Raw genomic sequence first — 20,194 nt, forward strand, 5'->3', positions numbered from 1 at the left:
TTTGGGGTTTCCGTTATGTACGACAAATTTCGTAATGACGAGGACATAAATAACCGCATAATATAGTGAAGGATAAACATGACTATTGAATAAAAGTTTGGGGGTATTTTGACCCTTTTCCCATTAAAAAAATTTGGATGCTACATGATTTTGAATGCTTGTGTTTGTTCATGATTAAATTTGATTGTGCGTAAAATTTTTCTTTTGGGGGCCTCAGTGATGGACTCTCACAAATTATTTTTTTAATTGTTCTTTGTATTGTGAAGGAACTTTTTGACGCGACTATTAATTAGTCTTAGATATATTACATATACATAATTTGATATTTATATGCAACACACCTATTGAGATACTAGTAAATAGAAAGGAGAGATAGAGATGAGTTGTCACAAGTGAACGAGTGAGTTACCACTATTCCCATCTGTTTGTGATCTTGGGATTCAACTTTATAGCATTGTATCGATCGGTTCGTTTGATCTTAAAACTTATTGATTTGATTTATCAGCTATCAGTTTATAGATATGTTAAATTGTTATAGAACTATTGAGATATTGACTTATCGGTTATTGGTTTATCAATTGTTGATCGTTATCGGTTATTGGTTTATCGATTATTGATCATTATCGATTCGGTTATCGGTGAGACCGTTAATATTTGACACACAAAAAAAAATTGAAAATTATTTAGAAACAAAGTGACAAACCAAATGAATCATGCACATGAGTTGACAAATTGCATTTTGTTCAAAAGCAAGCACGATCACATTGTAGAATAACTGAGAGTTTGAGAGTTGAGACATACAAAAATAAAAGTATGAAACTAAACTCTTTGTCAAGAACTTTATATAACAAATGGTATAAATATAATTATTTAATTTACTACTCCCTCTGTTTCAGAAAGAATAAACTACTTTCCTTTTTAGTCTGTTTCAAAAAGAATGATTTTTTTTTTGTAACATTTTAATTTCATCTTTTCACGTGACATGTTTAAGATCACAAGATTAAAGGGCAATTTTGTACATTTGACATAATTTTAATTTAGGACCATAAGATTCAAAAGTTTTCTTTGTTTTCTTAAACTCCGTGTCAAGTCAAACTAGACCATTTTTTTTAAACGGAAGGAGTATTAGATTGAGAGGTGTATCCAAAGAGGGTCACCGAGTTCACGTGAACCCATGCTCTTCTCCCGAGATCATATATATTAGTGTTATATTTTTTTTAAAATATTGAAATATAGATGTGTGAACCTACCCTCGGAGTATCACATAATGCGATAATGATTGGCTGTACCTCTCTACGTGAGGTTAGAAATATGAATTTTATATTTATCTTGTTTTGTTTTTCTTTCTAAAATTAGACAACACTTCTCTATTATATATATATATATATATATATATTAGTATTGGACCTTTAATATTAAAATTTTAACTGTTTTCCGTAGTAAAAACCTAAATGTCGAATCAATCAAATTTATATCTTAGATCAACCGTTTTGTAATAGTGCACCCTTCATCTTAAAATCCTGGATACACCTTTGAATTTAGATTATTGGTTAACCCGTTAAGAAAAAACTTAAAACGGTTAAGAATCGATAATTCAATAATAAAAAAATCAAAACCGTTACCAAAATCGATAATCCATTATCAATATACCAATAACTTTTTTTCTATTCGAATTATCGATTTCGATTCAGTTTTGAACCGCCTATGTTATAATATAGCAGCTAAGATGTGTAGTTGTTGCCCATTTGTTACTGATTCATGGCCAACATTAAACTTTTTTGTGTATATAAAGACTAGTTATTTAATTTTCTGTATTCATTTCAAAATCCCTAAAACAATATCAATTCCCACCCTCTATCTCCATGGCTGTAGGTACAAGGCACTCCACTGTGCAGTTCATGGAACTTGAATCATTATCACTGATGAAATACGGGCTCTCGTATAGAAAACAATCTGTTCATTTCTCCAACACTTGTAGACAAGTAGGACATAGTGTATCAATTCTACAATTTGTGTGTTCTGTTTTTCTTCATCCTCTGACTTTGAAATTATTGTATATTTTGTAACTTAACTGAAACAGAGATATACTCAGCGTTGTTCAATGTCGATGAATGGATGCCAAGGCGATCCAACAGTTCCTATTGGAACCGTAGAAACTCGATCGTTGCCTGCAGTTTCTAGCCTTTCATTAGCTATGGAACTTCTCAATTCCACCATCTCCGACATGATTAAGTCCGATCATCCGCCTTACGATTCCGGCATTATTCGCCTCGAGGTAAATAAATATCGAAACGTCACTTTTGTTCTCTTAAAAAGAGAAACTTTTTTTTTTCTCAAACCCAGGTCTTGAGGCAACTTTGAACAATCTTCACCATTGGACTATCTTTCTTCAGTATGTCAAGATTTTTCGACAATTGATATATATTCAAAAATATCGATATCTAACATATATACTCGTAAAAAAATTCCAACGAAGGTTGTTTATTTGACCATCCATGCTAAGGTATAGTTCTGCACCTGTCAACAACAACAACATACCCAGTAAAATCCCACTAGGTGGGGTCTGGGGAGGGTAGAGTGTACGCAGACCTTGCCACTACCTCGTGGAGGTAGAGAGACTGTTTCCGAAAGACCCTCAGCTCAAGTACATCAAATCCAAGTAAAAGGCGAGGAAAACGGTGTATATAACATACCATCCAATACGAAAGATAGTATATAATCAACAAAGGAAGACAGTAACATCAATAAAACAATGAGAGAAGTGAAACGCAGTAAACAACATAAGACTATAGGTATCACAGACAAGAACTGCAAGTGCAAGGCTAGGACTACTACACACGCTAACAACCCCTACCCTTGCAAGGAGAAACAACACGCTAGCCCTACTAACCTTCAACCTTAATATGCGACCTCCACTCCTTCCTATCTAGAGTCATGTCTTCGGTAATATGAAGCTGAGCCAAGTCCTGCCTAATCACCTCTCCCCAATACTTCTTAGGCCTACCTCTACCCCTCCGCGTACCCTCTACAACCAGCCCCTCACACCTCCTCACTGGGGCGTCTGCGCACCGTCTCTTCACATGATCAAACCATCTCAGTTTCGCTTCCCTCAGCTTGTCCACCACAGAGGCCACTCCCACCTTCTCCTGGATAACTTCATTCCTAATCTTAGCACTCCTAGTGTGCCCACACATCCATCTCAACATCCTCATCTCCGCAATCTATATTTTCTGAACATGTGAGTTCTTGATTGGCCAACACTCCGCTCCGTACAACAAGGCCGGTTTAACTACCACTCTGTAGAACTTACCTTTAAGTCTAGGTGGAATTTTCTTATCACACAAGACTCCAGAGGCAAGCCTCCATTTCATCCAAGCAACCCCAATGCGATGTGTGACATCATCATCGATGTCGTCACTTCCTTGGATTACAGACCCAAGATACTTAAAACTTTCTTTCTTAGGAATGATCTGTGTGACAAGTCTCACTTCCACATCTGCCTCATCCAACGCATCACTGAATTTGCACCCCAAATATTCTGTTTTGGTCCTACTCAACTTGAACCCTTTGGACTCAAGTGTTTGTCTCCACACTTCCAACCTCGCATTAACTCTGTCCCGCGTCTCATCAATCAGTATTATGTCATCCGCAAATAACATACACCATGGGACCTTCTCTTGAATAGACTGCGTCAACTCATCCATCACCAAAGCAAATAGAAAAGGGCTAAGGACTGATCCTTGGTGCAACCCCATCTCAACTGGGAAATGTTCCGAGTCACCTCCAACCATTCTAACCCGAGTCTTGGCACCACCGTACATGTCCTTTATCGCCCTAATATAAATCATCGGGACACCTTTAGCCTCCAAGCACCTCCAAAGGACATTCTTCGGTACTTTGTCATAGGCCTTTTCAAGGTCAATGAACACCATATGTAGGTCTCTCTTCCTTTCTCTATATTTTTCTACCAGTCTTCGCATAAGATGAATGGCTTCGATCGTCGACCGTCCCGGCATGAATCCAAACTGATTCTCAGAAATGGACACCTCTCTTCTCACCCTCATCTCCACCACTTTCTCCCAAATCTTCATAGTATGGCTTAGCAATTTGATACCCCTGTAGTTGTTACAGTTCTGGATATCACCCTTGTTTTTATACAACATAACCATTGTACTCCACCTCCATTCATCAGGCATCTTTGCTGTCTTAAAAATAACATTAAACAAGATACTAATGATACGTATAGACAAAAAGATATTTTCACCTTTTTAGTTTTAAATATCAATTTCACCTTAAAATTAAAAAATATTTTTAAAAATTTCACAATGAAGCTTAGGAAATACTCCCTTTGTCCCTAATTAATAGAGATAAAATAATAAACTTATTATATTAAAATGATAAATTTACTATGTTAATCATTGTTTTCTTAATATGTGTGTTAATTCAAGAATGAACAAGTAATTGGAGAGGGAATAGTATTCACTCACTATTATAGGACAAAGTTGACATTTTCTCTTGATTTTCAAAACTTTGGAAAATCTAACAATTATGTCTATCCTCCTGTAAAATATTGTGATATTTAACAATGTTTTTTTAAAAAAATATTTTTATTTATCTTGCTATCTAAAGTAATAATCAATGACTTATTTCGGATATAATTAGGTATAGCAAGAAATACATTAAATTGACATAAAATTTTAAAATCTTTTCACAAGTAATGAAAAAAAAAATTATAATGCAAAAAATATCCAGATGATCCAATTCTTGCTACCACACACAAAAATTTATAATTTATTTTACATAAATTTCAAAAGTTTATTTGTTTATTTTTTAAAAATGTGCTTAGTTGCAAGTCACAACAATCATATAAATTGGAAATTTTGTTTCAAAATAATTTAAGCTAGTAACAAAAATGTATTTAACACTGGAAAAATCCTTCTTACGCAGCAGACTGATGAGGAAAAAATAAAATAAAAAATGTACTGGGTATATGGCGTACAATGTTATGCTGATTTTGATTCATCAAAAATGTAGTAACAAATTTGTGAAAATTGTTATGGGGTATTGAAGGTGCCGATTGAAGCGCAGTTTGAAGCACTTGAGTGGCTTCAAGCGCAGAACCATCTGTTCCTCCCTCGCTGCTTCTTCTCCGGTCGAAGACCACCAACTGTTGCTTCTGAAGTGTGCATCAACGAAACTTCTTCTCATACTAAATTGGTCAGTGTAGCTGGTGTTGGCTCTGCTGTCTTCTTTACTCATTTACGTCCCTTTTCATTAGACGATTGGCGTGCTATAAGAAGGTAATTTCATACCTCACCCAACTTTCTAAATTCCTTTTTTGTTTGCATCCTTTTACGATTTTGTTTTGTTTCTCCCTAGCTATTCTTGGAATGGATTTGTGATTTGAATTGATGATTCGCTAGGGCTATCTTCATATTATGCTTAGCTTGTTTTATTTTTGGAAGCATTAGGGGGCATGGTTAATGATGTTTCATGCAAGGTTAGTTTTACTAATTACAATTTAACTTCACGAATAATTATAAACTGGGCTTGAAATGTAGTATCATAATCACATTGTTGGAGCTAAACTTCAGAAAAATGTCAACAAAAAGAGAACCAAGAATGTTTAAGGATTTTTCAGCTAGCAAGAATTGGATCATCTGGATAACTTTAACTTTTATCAAAAAAAAAAAGAATTGGATCATCTGGATATTTTTTTAAGCATTGTTTTCTCTCTGGCAAAGGTTTCTCTCCAAGAAATGTCCACTAATTCGTGCTTATGGGGCAATTCGATTTGATGCAACAACCAATATAGCTTCTGAATGGAGTGCTTTTGGCTCATTTTATTTCATGGTTCCTCAGGTAAATGAATTGACTTTCATCTCTTCATTGCTTAGGGTCTTTTTGTTAGATATGTTGCCTTAGATGCTAAATAACAGGTTGAGTTTGATGAGCTTGAAGGACGTTCAATTATTGCTGCAACTATTGCATGGGATAATGCTGCCTCATGGACATACCAGAGGGCAATAGATGCACTTGGGGCCACAATATGGCAGGTCTCCCCTTCTTGCTTCATTTAATCATTGTGATTTGGTTGTTTTATTTTAGTCTAATTTTTCTCCTTTCCTCATCAACTTTCTTTTTAACTCTACATTTCTGAATGCAGCTTTCCTCCGTTCCTATGACAGTGGAGAAAAAAATTCCTCATTCTCATATAGTTGCCAATACTCATGTGCCGGGTAAAGCATCTTGGGACCATGCTGTTAAGCATGCTTTGCAAATAATAAGCAGAAATGACCCCGTACTGATCAAGGTTGTCAATCACTTGTCTTCTAATCACTTAGGTCTTCAGTTTTGAGCCTTTGACCTTATATTCTACTAAAATATTGTTGTTATCTGGTAAATAAAGTACTCCTATTTATTATGGAGGACTATAGAAGTAGCTGAAAAAAAAAAGAGATAAATCTGATGCATACATTAATATATGGGTCTATAATAAGTAAGTCTAGGTGGTTTTTTGAAGTGCATACCTTTTCTTGGAACAGGTGGTACTTGCTCGTAGCACCAGAGTTGTGACAGCTGCAGACATTGATCCGCTAACCTGGCTTACTTGCTTAAAGGTGTTCATTACCCACCCTATTTTTTTGAATAGTTCACTTGCATATTATCTCTTTGCTAAAATATGGAGGGTTAAATCTTGCAGGTTGAAGGACAAAATGCATATCAGTTCTGTTTGGAACCTCCCCATTCGCCGGCATTCATTGGAAACACTGTAAGTCGGAACTCTTTCTTTTAATTAACTAAATGGTGTCATGAAGCTATGTAAAAGGTGAAATTCTGTGTAGTCAGTTATATGTTCTTCACTTGATAGAACCCATCAATTCTTTGGTATGCATCCTATCGAAGTAGTTGCCACCTTAGATTATGGTGCATCGATCAGGTGAAATGACATTATTTTCACATGAAGAAAAATACTTTTGAATTGTTCTGTATTGCAGCTTTCGTTATATCATCTAATATACAAAGAGTTATTGAGACCAACAATATTAATTTCTGGGATGGTGTATCTGGCAAGTCAAAAAAGAAATATGTTAATTATGCTTAAATTTTCAAAATTTTCTAGTATGAAATCATGAAGGCATCGCCTTCAATGTTGAAAGGATATGAAGCTAAATTTCCTGAACAGTGACCACAATCATTCTTAACGTGCTCGAGAATTAGAATAGAATCTTATTAAATTTCTGACAACTGAATTTTCTAAAATATTTGCTTTGATTACAATACTAGTAATTACACAATTTGCTGATGGCTAGCTGATTAGCAAGACATTTGTACTGGTGACAACTGGATACGTGTGACGAATTTCTCTTGCTCCATCTATAAAAGTTGTAGTAATGAGAACCCATACCCACCACCTTCTATTGATCCGAAGCATCAAACTCAATTTTGAATCTTTCAATTGCCAATTATTAGCCGTGGTAGCAAAATACCTGGATTTTTTATACACTTGTTAGAAATGTCGAGGAGATGGAATAGTTTTATTTATTACTTATGCTTTTTTAAACAGCCAGAGCAGCTATTTCATCGGGACCGCCTCAGCATTTCTACTGAGGCTCTAGCTGGAACACGGGCTAGGGGTGGATCAGAGCTTCTAGATCTTAAGATAGAACAGGATTTACTATCCAGGTTCATCTTTCTTCTTTGTGTTCTATAAATAAAACACACTATGTCATTATCATACTTATTGTTTTTCATTGGTGTATTATTGATTCTTCCACAGTGCTAAGGACCATAATGAGTTTGCTATAGTACGGGAGTGGATAAGAAGAAGATTGGAGGTAAACTTGGTTAAATGGTTTCTGAACAGAATCCTTAGAACATTTGATATGGGAAATAGAACTTCTGAGATATCTAATTGGGGGATTGCACTTGTTCATTTTAGTTCGGTGACATGTACATTTGCTTTGACGTTTTTGAAAATTTTGTATGTCAAACTTGAACTATTCCAGCATTGGAATTTCTGTAGTTCCCAATCCACCTTTAGGACATCTCAGGTACCCTTCATGTTGTATAAAACTAGCTGGAGTCTCTTTTAACATTATTTCATTTCATAGGCTGTGTGTTCAAGCGTTGTAATTGAACCAAAGAAAGCAGTAAGAAAATTTCGAAGAGTTCAGCATCTTAACGCTCAATTGAGGGGGAGGCTCCAGGCTGAAGATGATGAGGTATGTCTTAACGCCTTCTATTCCACCCATTACTTACTGAGTTGTAGTTGGTGCAGGGCCTTACAAGACTCTTTAGGGGTCGTTTGGTAGAGTGTATTAAGAAAAATAATTTATGCATTAGCCTTGTGTATTACAAGTACCTTGTTTGGTATTCTTTTTCAACCTATGTATAACTAATGCTTGCATTAGTTACACACTCTATTGTGTATTAAGGTGTGTATTGCTAATACCATGGATTTCTAGGTATTAGCAATGCAATGGTTTTAATACATGCATTAACTCAATTAAAGACCCAATTGCCCTTCAATACCTTTTTTATATTTTTTAGGGTATCTTTGTAAATAATTTTTTTAATGCAATGCATTCTATTTTTAATGCATCAAACCAAACAATGCATAAAAATAATCTATGTATAATTAATGCAAGCATAACTAATATATGCATTGCTAATACACTCTACCAAACTTTTGTTATTTTCCCTATTTGGGACAGGTAGAGTGGGTTTTCCTTGTTCTTGAGGTGGATCATATGTTTTATGAGAACTAAAACTGAATGAAGCATCTATTGGTATTTCATCAAACATTCTTCCTGAATTAGTTCATAATCACTCCCCCTAGTTGGCAAAAACTACAAGTTTGAATTTCTATTATCCATAAAGATGTGCTGATGATATGTATAGATCAATTTATTGCTTCCTCTTTTCCTTTTATGAAACACCACACTAAGCATCTACAGTTTTCCAGTTTAAGATTTTGTCGTCCATGCACCCTACTCCAGCAGTTTGTGGGTATCCTACAGAAGATGCACGGACTTTTATTTCAGAAACTGGTATGTGCTAGTTGGTATATCTTTGCATTTATTTTTTTTTGATAACTGAGAAATTCATCTGTGACCCGCCCTTTGGACCAATCACAGCCTTCTAAACTCGGTGGATAATGAGCCCGCCCCTCTACCCTTCTCCACTTAAATACCGGGCTTCGTTTTGCATGGTGTGTCGCTTGAACCTGCAACCTAAGCCACAAATCCTCCACCTTTTGCATTTTTGATGACTCTATTCTAGAACTAGCTCGTTTTGCACCACAAAATGATAGATAGCTACTTATCTTGGTTCAGAGAACAGAAAGACAACAGAATGGAAAATTGTTGGCTTGTTGTTAAAAGGGTCACAATGTCCACTTATTATCTCAACCCACCCACCTATGGAAAGCCAGTTTCCTCTTGCTACAAAATATTTATCTGTATCAACCTTAGGCTTCCATATGAGGCCTGTATGCTGGTGCTTGGAAATGCTGTGATTAGTCATTACAATAAGCCTTTAATTGATGCGTAACTGTGAGAGAGTATTATTAATTTATGCGATGTCTTAATACAAACAGAGGAATTTAACAACTCCATTACCTTTTTTCATAAAAAGAATTTAACAATCCTTTGAGAATCAACTCAATGGCCTCTTGAACCTTGCAGTCTGGTATATGATTTCTAACCAGCTGGTGTTTCCCAGAAATGTTTGACCGAGGAATGTATGCTGGTCCTGTTGGTTGGTTTGGAGGGGAAGAGAGTGAATTTGCTGTTGGAATAAGGTCAGCTTTGGTTGAAAAGGTGAGGTTAATACTTCGTAGCTCTTCACCTTCATTCTAGAGTACATCTCCTGCAACTTTGCAAAAGTAGTTTGCATGCATGTGCTTCACACATAATAATAATTTGCTGTTGTAATTAAAAAAATAAGTATTAAAAAGCGCATGATGTATTTTTTTAATGCAAGGCTAATTATTTAAAAACATAACGTCTACTGATAAAAAAAGGAGACTTATCTACGTAAAATCTTGTATGATAATTTAGTTCTGTCCAAATTTATTTTATTATTTAGTATCAATAATAATAGATAAGTTCCATATTTTTAGTTACCTTTACTTCAAAATAGAAAAAGAGATAAGTTCCATGTTTATTGTTTCATATGTTAGGGGAAAAAACAATTTTATGTCATAAATAATTTCAAATCCAAATTTATGTCATAAATGATTGGGAACTTATGAAAAGCGTATAATATTTTGGTTTTCAAAAAGAAATAGAATGGATTTAAAGGTTACGCCAAATTGAAACAACTTTTTTGTGGAGTCTGACATAAGAAAACTTTATGTTTATGCTTGTTAGGACTTGTTTCTTGGATTATTTTTACTTGATTTTGATTAAACTAATTTTTAATTAATTGATAATTGAAATTACATGTATTTCCAATAAATTATCAAGAAGTCATCATTTAGTAAACATAGTTCAAAACAAACAAGCCCCAAAAGAGCTTTTATTTTATTCAGGAGAGTGTTTTGAGAAAAATATAGATTTTTCGATTTATTTTCTTTGTGCAATCTAATGTAAAAATAGAGAATAAATGTTTTATAACAAAGGGGTAAATTTTTTGTATATAATTGCAGATATATAGATTCTTCAAATTATTAAAATTCTCTTTGGGGTTACTCTGAAATTACGTTGGTATGAATCCTCTATATTTTACATGCATCATATATGATGCACCACACCGTATTATGTAAAACTTCCGGTGAAAATTAAGTCAAATTTAAGTATTATATGATGAATACCCTTATCAAAAAAAAAAAAGAAATCCTTATCAAAAAGTATTATATGATGAAGTATGGCCTTTGTATTGTTGCTTTTCACTTAATGTAATTCAAATTTCAACTTTTACAATTGACGTGTCCTTTTGTTGTGTAAGAACTATGAAGTTCTTTATACTTTTTTTCATATTTGGTATCAATGCAAGATAGTTTTTTCATTGAATAACAACTTCACTTATTCTATAGCTTATAAATCAAGTTTAAAAGCAAACTGATTTAGTGTTTGCTATATCTTTGAGTTCTTTGATTAGGTTCGAACTAGAGTGCATTTTGTGTTCTTTGATTAGCTTCCAACATCTATTACTTATTTCATATGTTCTTTTACTTAATTTTATTTTCTAATATATATTATAGTTGATTTATCTTTTAATTACATCTATGCTACATTAATGTGAAATGTCAGTATTTAATGGATCTAACAATCAAGTTTTGGTATCTTTTGTTTACCCCCGAATCAAGTAAGCTCTTACCTTTAAACACCACTGTAATGCATGTATCACTTAAAGTCACTTGATTTTCAGTAAGCAACTTGTCTTGAATTTTGTTTTTGCATTCAGAATTTCTATTTATCTTCATCATTTAACTTGGTCTATATGCATTTTGTCTTTTATTTTGATATTGTTATATTTCTCTTACATTTTAGAATTCTATGACTGCGTCCAATACTGTTGCAATTTTTTTAAACATTTATGGAATCAATTTTAATTGCTTCTGACTTCATTTTAGAATTCCTTTTAGGAATCCAGTTTATAGGCACAAAATGTGAAAATGCATCATTTTGTTTACTTTCTGCATGGGGAATTCCAGTGATACATTTTTTATATATGGCACGCTGATAAAATGTAATAACTAGGGTCTTGGTGCATTAATATATGCGGGAACTGGGATAGTGGAAGGAAGTGATTCATCTCTGGAATGGGAAGAGCTAGAGCTGAAGACTTCACAGGTATCCTTAATAATTCTTTCCTATGCTATTAGACATGCCTTTTGTTATCTAGTGTGTGAAGAGCTCTTCTACTCTCTGATAGGAATGACAACATAATCTTTTTTTCTGCAGCATCTTTCTGTCGTCTCCTGCAGTTCACCAAATTGATGAAACTTGAGGCACCTCTTTTGACTAGAGGACGAAGTAGGATTATCAATCAGAATGAGAAAGGTTTTTCATGCCTGCTGCGTCTTATTTAGTTTGTCTACTCCTCTCTTTCTGAAAGCAATTGTGGTTTCTGAAATTAGGTGGGGAAAAGAGAAAATTATATTTGTTGTTGTTGTTGTTTGTATGCAAATATCATCAGCCTGTCAAGGCAGGATTTTATGTGTCTTTTAATCTATTTATGTGTACGCTTCTAGATTATTAGGCTTTTACCCCATAGAGCAGTTCTAGCGTTAGATAAGGTTATGCAGACCAATTCTTACTCTCTTGGGTTGTAATCAGTTTCTGTTTGTGCTGTTTTTTCCTGAATAACTATTTTGCATGAGTAGAATAATACTAAAGAACCTCTATATCTGAGGTATTTTTGAAGAGGAGATTTTCATGTGTTGGAATCTAATAAAATATACTCCCACCAGTCATGTTATATGATAGTGTTAAACGAGAGACAGTTATAAATACTTATAACATACCAAAAGTACCGTTGGGTCATTTGTTTTATTAAGACGTCTGAATCTAAATATACATCTGATTATTAAGATGTTATCTCTATATCTGAATATTAAATAATTAAGACCGTTTGTTCTTAACATTTGAATGAGCATAAATTTGTTTCATTTCAAAATTAATAATGAACATGATAGGAAAGACGGTAATATGGGATCATAGACTCCCTGCTGTCGTAACCCTTGTATATCTCACCAGCAAATTTGAACTTCCAAATCTCCATTGAAATCCTTTTCTAATCTCCAAAACTCAAATTTCGAAGAAAAAAAAAGAAATTGATTTTTTAGGAATCTGCTGCAGAAGGCCTTTAGTGATTATTAGGTTTCATGATTTTTTTTCCTCTTTGTTTGTTCTTCTGGTTTGGGTTAAGAAAGTTGTAAAGTTTCAGTATTTCTGACGTGGCTTCTGCAGCATATGGTTGCTCCCAGAAAATATTTGAAATTGACTTCTTCAGGAATAGAGTTAAGTTAATATTGGAAATTGGGAACGGGTAATTGTGGCAATTTTCATTTGGCAGATCTTGCAATGATTGTTTTAGATTGTTGATTCGACAATGAAGGGGTGAGGATAGATTAAGATAGAAATCGTTCATCATTGATGAGAATTCTATAGGTAGATAAGATTGGAGAAGAATGAGAAGTTTAATACCATAGTAATTAGAAAGTAACATTTAAAAAATAAAAGAGCAAGAAAAGGGTCTGAATGATTTTCAGACTCTGTACCATATCTGATTGAGATCTGTTCAGGTCAAGTGGTTGAATCTTAATAAAAACAAATGGACTTAATGGGCTGAGATCTTAATCGCCGGTATATAGTGGTCTTCAGTATGCACTATTGATTACTACAAGAGCATGTCACTAAAACAATATGGGAATGTAAAAAATAAACATTTTCCTAATATAGAAAGGTGTCAATCTTTTTGGAGCAAACCAAAAAGAAATGGTGCAACTTAAAATGGAAAGGAGGTAGCAAATGGAATATATGACATACAGTCAAACCTCTCTATATTGGCAACTTTTGTTTGAATATTTCATGACAACTATAGTGAGGTGATATATATATATATACATACACACACTAACTGTTGATGTTTAAATTTCATTTAGGTGTTGTAAATAAAAGGATGCAAAAAATTAGTTTAATGATTTTGTGTGCCAAGAAGAAGTAATGTATTTGTTAACCTAATTTAACCAAAATAATAGAAAGAGTATGAATGTAAAAAAAGCGAACATTAATAGCATTTCCTCGTGAAGTTATGACCCTAACTGATGGGTACCATATACATACTTTTTTTTCCTTTTAGATATTCGTACTTGAAATTTACTATGTGCAACACTATCGATGATTACCATAAATATTTTAATATTTGTTTTATATGTAATAAATTTCTTACAAAATATTATTACACAGTATTTGAGTATGACTGATATAGAGGGGTAATTTTTATTTGTTTTTGATAACCGAGAAATCCGTCTGTGACCCGCCCTTTGGACCAATCACAGCCTTCTAAACTCGGTCCCACCCCTCTACCCTTCTCCACTTAAATAACAAACTTCACTTTGCATGGTGTCGGGCTTGAACTTGCGACCTAAGCCACAAATCCTCCACCTTTTGCCACTTGAGCTAGGCCTTGGGGCCGAGGGGTAATTTGACAAAGAGTGCATTGCTATTTCTAGAGTGGGTCAAAGTCCCACATTGGTTGGGGAATAGACTGATGGTTTACTCATATGGACTTAAGCAATTCTCCCTTCATGAGCTAGCTTTTGGGATTCAATTAGGCTCAGGTGCCATATTGTTATATGGTATCAAAGCTAGGTCCATTCCCATTTGGGCTCTCAGTCCACGCTCTAGTTGGTATTAGAGTGGGTCAAAGTCCCACGTTGGTTGGAGAATGGACGGATTGTCTGCTTATCCACTTGGGCAATCCTCGCCTCATGAGCTAACTTTTAGGGTTGAGTTAGGTCAGGTGCCATATTTTTACAGCTATAACGAATGTCATTGTTGTTATAGAGAAGTAAAATATAACATGAAAAATTAGTTTGGGAGAAAATCAGGCCGTTACAGTGAAATGTCATTTTAACAAATGGTCATTATAGAGATGTTTGGCTGTATAGCCCAAGTACTCAATAAGTAACTTTTGATTCAATAAAGCTGATATTTAAGATCGAAGTAGAATCCGGCTGTTGCTTTCTCAATTTCAACAGCAGTTTTTGACATCGTCTATACCTTTCAGTAAAAGCAGAAGCAGAATGTGACTATTTATGCTAGGACATCTAATGTTAATGTTATGAGAATGCATACTTTGACACTATGTATTAGCTATTTTGGATGTAATTTTGGGGATGCAAATATAATCCCACTATTTATGATTTTACTAATTCTTTTGGATAATTCATTTGTTGGATCACTTTGCTTTTGCCACTTACAAGCTACTTCTCTAATTTTCTTTTGTGTGAGCAACTCTTTACAGATCTTACACTGATTGGTCAACATTTTTGGCAATTTAGTGAGATGACATATTCTTGGAGAAGTGATGACATATGTCAATCATATGATATAACACCATTATCTTCAGCTTTTGATAGTAAATCAGATATGCGATTTAGCTTCCATCTTTAGTTACCCAAATGCAAGAGAAATCAACACCCGGATTTTCATTCAATATTTATGTAATTAGTTGTTGCCCTAGCAAGCAATTATGCCCTTCCACTGACATAGCACAAGAAGTAGAAAAATTGTATAAACCTTCACGTTTGTGTTGCAGAAATGAGTAATTTAATTTCTATCATTTACAAGAACACCTTGTTGTTTCAGTGGTAAAAGCATCCTATTGTGTGAATGTCCAAGTATCATGAAAATAGCTATATCAATTCAAATTGCAGGTTTATTTGATTTTTCATTTTACATTGATAGAAGGAAAAAAGGACATACCTGTGAACATGTTTGTTGAGATTAGCTGCAACTTTTTCAGGATGAGGATTATAGGATTCTTTAGCATTTTTATTTGCTTGGGTGGCACGAGTCCACCACACTGTAATGACCCTCCAGGTCATTTTTAAATTAAAGAATTCATTTCATCGTTTAGAGCGTTCCTGTAGCGACCCCAAGNAGCCTCAATGCTAAAACTAGTGTGCACAAAATTGCAAAGAAACTCAACCTATTTTTGAGAGTTTCCATTTTTCAATTATAGGTAGCTATATTTGTGAACACATTCTTTTCTCTCTGTACTTCAAAAATATATTCTATCTTTATCTGTGAGGGAGAAGAGTTTGTTTAAATAAAAGTAAAAGGGAGAGGAAATGAGAATGAGAAACAGTAGGGGAAAAGAAGGTTATGGAATGCTGCTATGAACCTGAGATGGAGGAGGTAAATCCATCTCTGCCTAATCTTAAGAGATAACCAAACTTCCATGGATTTAAATTTGGAGCCTTTATTTTTGAGATATTTATCTGCCTTTCTATTAGGTAGTTTAAGCTATTTATCTGCAGTGTAATGAAATCCATATTTTGACTAGCAGCTAGCTGTTAACTGAAGTGCGCCCCCTCAAAAAAAGAAGAAGGAATCTAGGATACTTGCTTGCTTCTGCAATTTTCATTAAGATGTACACCCAGTTCGGGTTAGTTTATCAAAAGTAGTTGATAAGCATCAAATGCTGAAAATCATTTTTAGGTGCTGAAACTGAAATTATAAATAAGCAATTACGTGTTTGGATAGAAGTATTGTAGCTGATTATAAGAAGTTAGTGAGTTCTGTAAAAAGCTGTTGAACTGCTTATAGGCACTTTTTCCTGTTAAAATCACCTAAATGTCCTCAAAAGCTAATAAAAAATATAAGAGAAAAGTATTGAAAACACTACTTTCCTTGGCACAAATTATTAGTTTCGTCCCTGAACTATTGACAACCTTAAAAACATCCCTCTACTTGACTAACTAAATTTAGATACACCCCCGATCTGACACATGATATAGCAAGTGGTCTCAATCTCTTGTAGGAGGATGAGACTCTTAATAAGACACCCCTAAACTTGTGCAGAATTTAGGAGTGTATTTCACTCATGTTATAAGATCGGGGGTGTATTTAAGTTCAGTTAGTCAAGTAAAGGGTGTTTTAAGGCTGTCAATAGTTTGGAGATGAAACTAATAATTCACGCCGAGTTTAGGGGTATTTTCAATACTTTTCTCACAATATAAATTTAGAAGTGTTTTTCATAATTAAAACATAACAAATGACATAAATTGAATAGAGTGATTTTTAAAAGTTATGCAGGAAGTGTTTTTCTTTTGGATAAGTTGTTTTGGGGAAAGTGTGTATTAGAGATAATAAAAGATATTAGGGATAAAATCGTAAAAGGGTTGGTCAAACCAAAAGTGTTTAGAAGTTGTAAAACCATAAGCTAGGGGTGACCAACTTATGGCTTTTGGCTGATTTTGTCTTATAAGCACTTTTTGTGTAATGGCGTAGATAAGTCAAAAAGTACCTATAAGATAGTTTGATCAACTTATATGCTTAGCCAAACACCCTCATAGTGGTAAGGCTAAGATGACTTTAGTATTGTAAATTTACAACGTAAAATTATGCAGTATTCAGGGAAAGCAATATTGATTTTGAGTTCTCGTTGTCCAATTCTTTTATTTATTAAGGTTGCAATTTCTTTGTTTGCTACTATCAGATTCTTCAAGTTCTTACTAATGTATTGCTGCGGAAAGTGCAATCAGTCCTAGTTAAGTTTCCTCTTTCCATTGTTTGGGGGTGGGGGTGGGGGGTGGGGGTAGGGGGTGCGGGGTGCATAAGGATTGGGATTATTGTGTTATAGACATATTGCAAACAAGCAACAATGGTTTGTTATTTTCTCCTTTTTGTTTTTCACTGTGACAAGGGGGGTGGGGGGATAGTGTAGTAGAAAAGGCTTTCCCCCTCTAACCATGAGGTTTAGTGTTCAAGTCACCAACGGAGCAAATTGGGAAAAGCCATAGTTTTGTTACTGGGATGGAGGTTTGAGAGGACCTAGTTCACCATATCAACAAAAAAAATATTTTCATATTTGCACACCAAGGAAGCTTTTTCTTGAAACTACGAGGCAACACTCTATGTCCAGTGGTTTGTTTCTTTTTGAGAAGGATATTTTCAGTGGTTTATTATACCTTTTGGTAACAGAAACATAGCACTATCAACAGTTTGCGTGCCCAATGTGCATTTCTTCTGTGGGTTTAATGTTGATGTAATTGGTATATGTAATTGCATCTTTCAAGAAACTTGGCTCTTCTATACTGTATGCAATTTCTGGTATCAATATATGATATAGGTCATCTTATGATATTTCCAGTTGATTTTTATGGGTTGGGATTTTACCAGTTTGTTTTTCCCGATTTCCTGCAATTTAGTGCATCGTATATATTATTATCTATATTGAAATTTTCTCTTCTCTTCAGGCTTATCGTTCAAGCATGTTGAAGGCTTTCAAAAAGTCCCTGGATGAGGGGGCTTTCTCCTTCGTAATCGGTATGGTATTTTGGGGCAAGATGATTGGTCTTACTCTGTAATTCCACATGTCTTCTTTTTGTCCATAATCCAAGACTGACGTGTGAAATGATTTGCATCACTGTTTCCTCTTACAGCTGGATGTCTATTCTTTTGCTTATTTTGTCTGTGAGATTCACCGAAATTTGCTAGTGAAATAAATTACATGCTGCTGTCAGTTGTTTTGTTGTGTCATCTGTTGCTCTCTATTGGAGCATATGTCTATAGAAAACCTCCATTTTTGTTGGATTTAGGGAACTTAAAGGTAGGTAGTATCCCATAGGTTTCTTGATAATAGGATGATGAAGTGCACCTTTGACAACACTGGGCATGGGATTCCTCCACCTTTAGATGTGCTCTGGAGTATCTGAAGGAGAGAAAGAGTCTGGGTTTTTAGATATAAAAAGATAAAAGGAACAGACTAGCCTATGATTGTGTTGGAAATGCTACTTAGAAGTCCTACATTTACTTTTGTGTAGTTTTGGCATAAAGGATTCTCATAGCTTGTAAAATAATTGGTCCTGGTGCAGGATACAACTTGGTGAGATTCCTCATGCAACTATTGTTTAACTTGTTTGGCTCATCATCATGTCCATGTTGGTGCTTATTTGGCAATATTATGCCAGTAACTGCTCTGTTTAAATTTCTCTGGTGTTTTTGTTTCGTATTACAACATTTAGTTGGTAAACACGTGCAATGAGATATTCCGTGTACTTGGAACCCATATGATAAGCTTGCCTTATTGTTTTGTCATTTTCAGAAGTCGAACCCCTTGCCCGATGAAGAGAAGTTGACGTCTACTCGACATAATGGTGAACCAAAGAGACACAACATATTTCAAGAGAGATTACGAGTCATTTAGGGCTGTTTTCGAGTCCTCCATAACTGGTTCTGACAAGAGGCGGCAGCGGATATTTGGGCTTAATGCTGAAGATGAATAGTGCATCTGTATATAGAGGTTTAAAATTGCATATTAGCAATTTTGTATGTTTTGCTAATCCTTGCCATAGAGGATGACTGCCCGGTTTCGTATGCTGGGGAGGGTTTAGCTATTTGTATTGTAACATAGTGTAATTCGTGTTGCAAAATAGGTAGTTGGTGGCCTTGAATGGAGGGCTATGTTATGGGTCCATTAAATCTGTGCTACTGGAAATTTTGGTTACGAAGGTTATCAATGGCACAAGTGGTTCATTGAAAAATTAAAGATATTCTGTCTCTATTTGGGTTTGGGTTATCAATGGCAACATTTACATGAATTTTCTTTAAGTGCCGCATGAGCTTACTGGAAGGTGAAAGTGTTTTGTCTAATAGTAAAACCTTATACGTGCATTCACTCTGTATTTACACTACAACTAAATAGTTTTATGAGTCCAGAGGCGTATTCAGGATTTATAGATAATGGGTGCACTATTACAAAAAAGTGGATCTAAGACATAAATTTGATTGGTTAGATTTTTTTTACTGAAAACCATTAAAATTTTAAAATCATAGGTCCAAAATTAACTTTTATTTATCCAAACCAGTTACAAAATCTTAGAAAGAAAACTAAAACAAGATAGATAAAAGATTCAAATTTCTAACCTCACCCAGAGAGGTGCACCCAATCATCATCGTACTACATTATATGATACTTCGAGTCTGGGTTCACGCATTTGTATTTAAATATTTTTAAAAAATATAACACTACTATATATAATTTCGGGAGGGGACCATGGGTTCACGTGAACCCGGTGACCCCCTCCTATATACGCCCCTAGTTTTATCCTAACAGTTAAATTTGAAGTAAAGAGTATATCATTTATTTATTGCTATTTTGATACGGAGCCTTAAAAAATAAGATGTATTTTTATTTGTTTATGTTTGACTTGGCACACATCTTGAGAAAGTAATTACTACCTCCGTCCACTTTGAATTGTCCCAGTTTCATTTTTTAGAGTCAAACGATAATAATTTTGACTAATATTTTACGATGTATTTTTTCATTATATTGATATGCAAAAAATTGAAATTTCTAGTATTTTTCGCATAGTTTTTGAATATCTAAATTTTTTATTTAAATATCGAATTAATGTAATCTAATTTAACTTTGAATATCTAATTGACTTTCAAAAAGTGCAACATGATAATTAAAAGTAGACAGAAAAAGTAATAAAATGTTAAGTTTACTA

General features: G+C 34.3%; 2 protein-coding genes across 5 annotated transcripts in view; both read left to right on the forward strand.

Moving 5' to 3' along the window:
• LOC125874569 (uncharacterized) overlaps positions 1 to 19,161 on the forward strand; it is a 41,568-nt gene extending 22,407 nt beyond the window's left edge. The window contains exon 14 of the mRNA XM_049555476.1: positions 18,928 to 19,161. Coding sequence (XP_049411433.1) covers positions 18,928 to 18,967 — 40 coding nt within the window. The 3' untranslated portion in view covers positions 18,968 to 19,161. The remainder of the gene's footprint in view (positions 1 to 18,927) is intronic.
• LOC125874571 (isochorismate synthase, chloroplastic-like) lies at positions 1,841 to 18,932 on the forward strand. 4 transcript variants are annotated; one of them, XR_007447280.1, is made up of 17 exons: positions 1,841 to 1,982; positions 2,081 to 2,275; positions 5,071 to 5,300; positions 5,745 to 5,862; positions 5,940 to 6,056; positions 6,167 to 6,313; positions 6,546 to 6,620; positions 6,704 to 6,772; positions 7,568 to 7,686; positions 7,781 to 7,838; positions 8,115 to 8,225; positions 8,969 to 9,053; positions 9,727 to 9,824; positions 11,709 to 11,801; positions 11,913 to 12,011; positions 17,939 to 18,008; positions 18,787 to 18,932. XR_007447280.1 is itself a non-coding variant. In XM_049555483.1 (15 exons), exons 1-15 carry the CDS (start codon positions 1,863 to 1,865, stop codon positions 12,038 to 12,040), a joined length of 1,740 nt encoding a protein of 579 aa, XP_049411440.1. In that variant the 5' UTR covers positions 1,841 to 1,862; the 3' UTR covers positions 12,041 to 12,694. The 4 variants fall into 4 exon arrangements, 1 of the variants encoding a protein (XP_049411440.1); XR_007447281.1 differs by lacking the exon at positions 17,939 to 18,008 and having other exon boundaries at positions 18,787 to 18,918; XM_049555483.1 differs by lacking the exons at positions 17,939 to 18,008; positions 18,787 to 18,932 and having other exon boundaries at positions 11,936 to 12,694.
• Positions 19,162 to 20,194: the final 1,033 nt, after the last annotated feature.

This window comes from Solanum stenotomum, chromosome 8 (assembly GCF_019186545.1).
Source record: "Solanum stenotomum isolate F172 chromosome 8, ASM1918654v1, whole genome shotgun sequence".
NCBI classification, from domain to species: Eukaryota; Viridiplantae; Streptophyta; class Magnoliopsida; order Solanales; family Solanaceae; genus Solanum; species Solanum stenotomum.